Source organism: Palaemon carinicauda, chromosome 15, assembly GCF_036898095.1.
Source record: "Palaemon carinicauda isolate YSFRI2023 chromosome 15, ASM3689809v2, whole genome shotgun sequence".
Lineage (NCBI taxonomy): Eukaryota > Metazoa > Arthropoda > Malacostraca > Decapoda > Palaemonidae > Palaemon > Palaemon carinicauda.
This window is the reverse complement of record NC_090739.1, coordinates 125,451,686-125,456,065: the sequence shown is the minus strand read 5'-3', so window position 1 is coordinate 125,456,065 and position 4,380 is coordinate 125,451,686. Positions and strand designations below refer to the sequence as shown.

At 33.4% G+C, this 4,380-nt stretch overlaps 1 protein-coding gene across 1 annotated transcript in view; it reads right to left on the bottom strand.

The window, feature by feature from the left end:
* Nucleotides 1-524: 524 nt before the first annotated feature.
* Nucleotides 525-4,380, bottom strand: part of LOC137654715 (hepatic lectin-like) — a 5,929-nt gene continuing 2,073 nt past the window's right edge. The window contains exons 3-4 of the mRNA XM_068388610.1: nucleotides 3,475-3,651; nucleotides 525-1,234 (exon numbers count right to left, since the gene is read on the bottom strand). Coding sequence (XP_068244711.1) covers nucleotides 966-1,234; nucleotides 3,475-3,651 — 446 coding nt within the window. The 3' untranslated portion in view covers nucleotides 525-965. The remainder of the gene's footprint in view (nucleotides 1,235-3,474; nucleotides 3,652-4,380) is intronic.

Sequence of the window (4,380 nt, the reverse complement as noted above, 5' to 3'; positions counted from 1 at the left end):
GATAAAGTACATCAAAGTACAAATGCGCACCAGTACTTTGAAAATAATCGCAATGGTAAGTGAACTACAATTTTTTTTTTTTTTTTTTTTTAAACAACAATACGCATAAACTACTGAAACAATTTCAAAGAAACTTGGTGGACATGTGGGGTATGAGTCTGAGATCAAATCAATAGGTTTTGAAGCGAATACATCGAAGTACATGTACGCAGTGGAATAAAGAGCAAAATAAGACATGGGCGTGGCAAAGGCATGCTCTCTATGAGTATCCCTCTATACTCAATATTTTTTAATGAGACGCATTTGCACTGACTCGCCGCGGTGGCTTTTTAGCTCGGAAAAGTTTCCTGCTATCTGATTGGTTAGAATTATCTTGTCCAACCAATCAGCGAGCGGGAAACTTTTTCGAGCTAAAAGGGCACCCCTGCGAGTCGGTGCAAATTTGCCTCGCTAAAAAGAATTGACTATAGTAGTTCATGATTTTATATACCCTGCTTATAAGAAGGATAGGCTTAAACTACGGATGCTTTTCTGAATATAAATTGTAATTAACGGAAGGAATTTTTATACATCGTTGGTTCCTTAATCACATGATTTAAAAATTCCTGCCTTTTGCTGTTCCAATTCATAAGGAATGTTAGTTTTCGTATTCATAACATAGAGATCTTCATATAATACACTCTTGAACTACGGATGTTTTAGTGAATAAAAATTGTAATTAACAGAAGCAATTTTTATACATCGTTGGTTCCTTACACATATGATTTTAAAATTCCTGCTTTTTACTGTTCCATTTCATAAGGAATCTTAGTTTCTATATTTAGAACGTAGACATTTCATACAATATACTTAAATAATTATAATAGGAATGAATTAATCAATTCAAAAAAATTAATTTCCCCTTAAAAAAAAACTTTATGCCAATCAATTATATAGGTCATATATACCTCAAAAACTTAAAATATTCAATAGATATTTTTCTGACAAATAGGCGAGAAGGGAATGCTACCCACATCTCCCTGACAACTGAAGTCAGCCATATGATAATGCGTCTCTTGATCCAGGGCGGCGCAATTGGCGTTAGGATCGTGCGAGGGCCTCAGGGGGTATCCTTCCGAGCATTCGTACCTCCAGAAGAAGGGTCCCATGGGCACGTCGGTGCCGTCGGTGTATTGCCACACGCCCTCCTGAGCCTCGTCCGTGGCGGAGATCCAGTAATGAGTTTCGTTGTGTCCTTGAAAAGGATAATTCATTGGCAAGATTCGAGTTGATTTTAAAAGCTTGTTTCAGTGTCCATTTGCAAAGTTAACTTTAAAGTCATTTGTAATTTGTTAAATAGGAATAGGAAGTTTTTAATCGGGTGCATCAGATATCGGTCGTGAAATATTAATCTGTTTCACTATCTTTTAAGGAAATTTACGCTTTTTTAAATCATTTATTATATGTGATTAGAAAGTTTAATATCGGTTTCAGTAGATATCAAGTGTTTAGGCTTACGAAAATACCATTTGTTAAGGGGGGAGGGAAAAAAAATCAGTTCATAGAAATTAGTAGAAAATTCACTTCTCAGATTTTCAACATATGTGCAAAGATTGCGATAATATTTTTCAGTATAAATAAAAAGACATTTGTCATTTTTATAGATAAGATTATTCAGTTTAAAAAGGCCTATCTGTTTATCTCTGCAAAGGCATTTTATCTTTATTATCAACAAAGTTACTCGGTAGGAAATGGTATGTGTGATTTGCTTCCCACGAAATAACTTAATAAAAATTGCATCTGTTTTGTTTTTAACAAGAATACTGAATACAGAACGGAATTTCTACTTTGTTTCCCACAAGATTTCTTAACTTAAGACATAGATAATTCTATATTATTTCCCACAAGATTTCTTAACATAAGAGGGTAATTCTGCTTTGTTTCCCACAAGATTTCTCAACATAAGAGGGCAATTCTGCTTTGTTTCCCACAAGATTTCTTAACATAAGAGGGTAATTCTGCATTGTTTCCCAGAAAATTTCTCTACATAAGAGGTTAATTCTGCATTGTTTCCCACAAGATTTCTTAACATAAGAGGGTAATTCTGCCTTGTTTCCCAGAAAATTTCTCTACATAAGAGGTTAATTCTGCATTGTTTCCCACAATATTTCTTAACATAAGATGGCAATTCTGCATTGTTTCCCAGATTTCTCAACATAAGAGGGTAATTCTGCATTGTTTCCCAAAAGATTTCTTATCTTAAGAAAATAATTCTTTATTATTTCCCAGAAGATTTCTCTATATAAGAAGGCAATTCTGGATTGTTTCCCACAAGATTTCTTATCTTAAGAAAATAATTCTTTATTATTTCCCAGAAGATTTCTCTATATAAGAAGGCAATTCTGGATTGTTTCCCACAAGATTTCTTATCTTAAGAAAATAATTCTTTATTATTTCCCAGAAGATTTCTCTATATAAGAAGGCAATTCTGCATTGTTTCCCACAAGATTTCTTAATAAAAGAATGTAATTCAGCATTGTTTCTCACAGGATTTTTTAACATAAGAAGGTAATTCTAAACTATTTTCCATAAAATCTCTCAATATAAGTGGGTAGTTCGTCAGTTTCCCACAAATTTTTCAATATAAGAAGGTAATTCTAAATTATTTCCCACAAAATATGACAATATAAGAAGGTAATTCAGCATTGTTACCCACAATATTTCTGAATATAAGAAGGCAAATCTACTTTGTTTCCCAAAACATCCCTCTGTTAAAAGAAAATGAAAAAAAAAAACAATACCTTGTGACAGCCAACGGGAATTCAGCGTGAAGCGCAGAGATATTATTATTATTATTATTATTACTTGCTAAGCTACAACCTTAGTTGGAAAAGCAGGATGCTATAAGCACAGGGGCTCCTACAGGGAAAAATAGCCCAGTGGGGAAAGGAAACAAATAAAAATAAAATATTTTAAGAACAGTAACACTTAAATAAATATCTCCTATATAAACTATGAAACTTTAACAAAAAAAAAGAGGATGAGAAATAAGATTGAATGGCGTGCCCGAGTGTACCCTCAACCAAGAGAACTCTAACTTAAGATAGTGGAAGACCATGGTACAGAGGCTATGGCACTGCCCAAGACTAGAGAACAATTGTTTGATTTTGGAGTGTCCTTCTCCTAGAAGAGCTGCTTACCATAGCTAAAGAGTCTCTTCTACCCTTACCAAGAGGAAAGTGGCCACTGAACAATTACAGTGCAATAGCCCCTTGGATTGTCAGGTATATGAGAACAGAGGAGAATATGCAAGAATATGCCAGACTATTCAATGTGTGTGTAGGCAAAGGGAAAATGAACCGTAACCAAAGAGAAGGATCTAATGTAGTTCTGTCTGGCCAGTCAAAGGACCCCATAATTCTCTAGCGGTAGCATCTCAATACGAAGTTCTAAATCGTAAACAATACACTCTATCAAAATCTCTTCAATTCTTACCCGATTGGTGTATGGCCTCCTGAATAGCAACCAACTGACTGGGAGTCGTGATCTTGACCAGGTTGCCTCCTGTGGATTGCTCGGCGCAGAAGAGCCTCATCTCGAACCAGTTCCCTCTCTCTCGGGGGTAGATGAGGATGCACAGGCCCTCGACCAGCTGGAAGGGAAAGCCGCAGTCTGTGTAGGGGGTGGAAGGAAAATGTTTGTTTATGAAAAGATATTATTTATGCATATACACGTACACGCACACGCACGCATTTGTAAATATATATATATATATATATATATATATATATATATATATATATATATATATATATATATACATATATATATATATATATATATATATATATATATATATTCTTATCTATACATACACACACACATATATATATATATATATATATATATATATATATATATATATATATATATATATATGTATGTATGTATATACATTCAAAGGGTGTCCCAAAACAATGTATACACTCTTTGGATTGTTACAGTGAAGAAACAATATATGTATATATATATCCCTACTTTTTCACTGTTACCTCTCAGAATCTTAATATGTGCATTGTCTTTCTCCTGCAAATCTATTTTTCACGTTAATATCAATAAATTGAACAAGTTGTAACAATCCAAAGAGTGTATACATTATTTTGGGATACCCTGTATATATAAATTTTCATTACATATATACCGATATATAACTATATATACACCACACACCTATGTATAAATATATATGTAATGATGGAAAAATTTTTTTTTATTGTAAGCGTATCCATACAATCGCAAATGACTAAAAATTGGAAAAGGTCAAGACAGCATAATTGACACATGTGAAATGATAATGAGGTCATTATCATCCTGTATTAATGGGCTTTAATTATCCCGTAT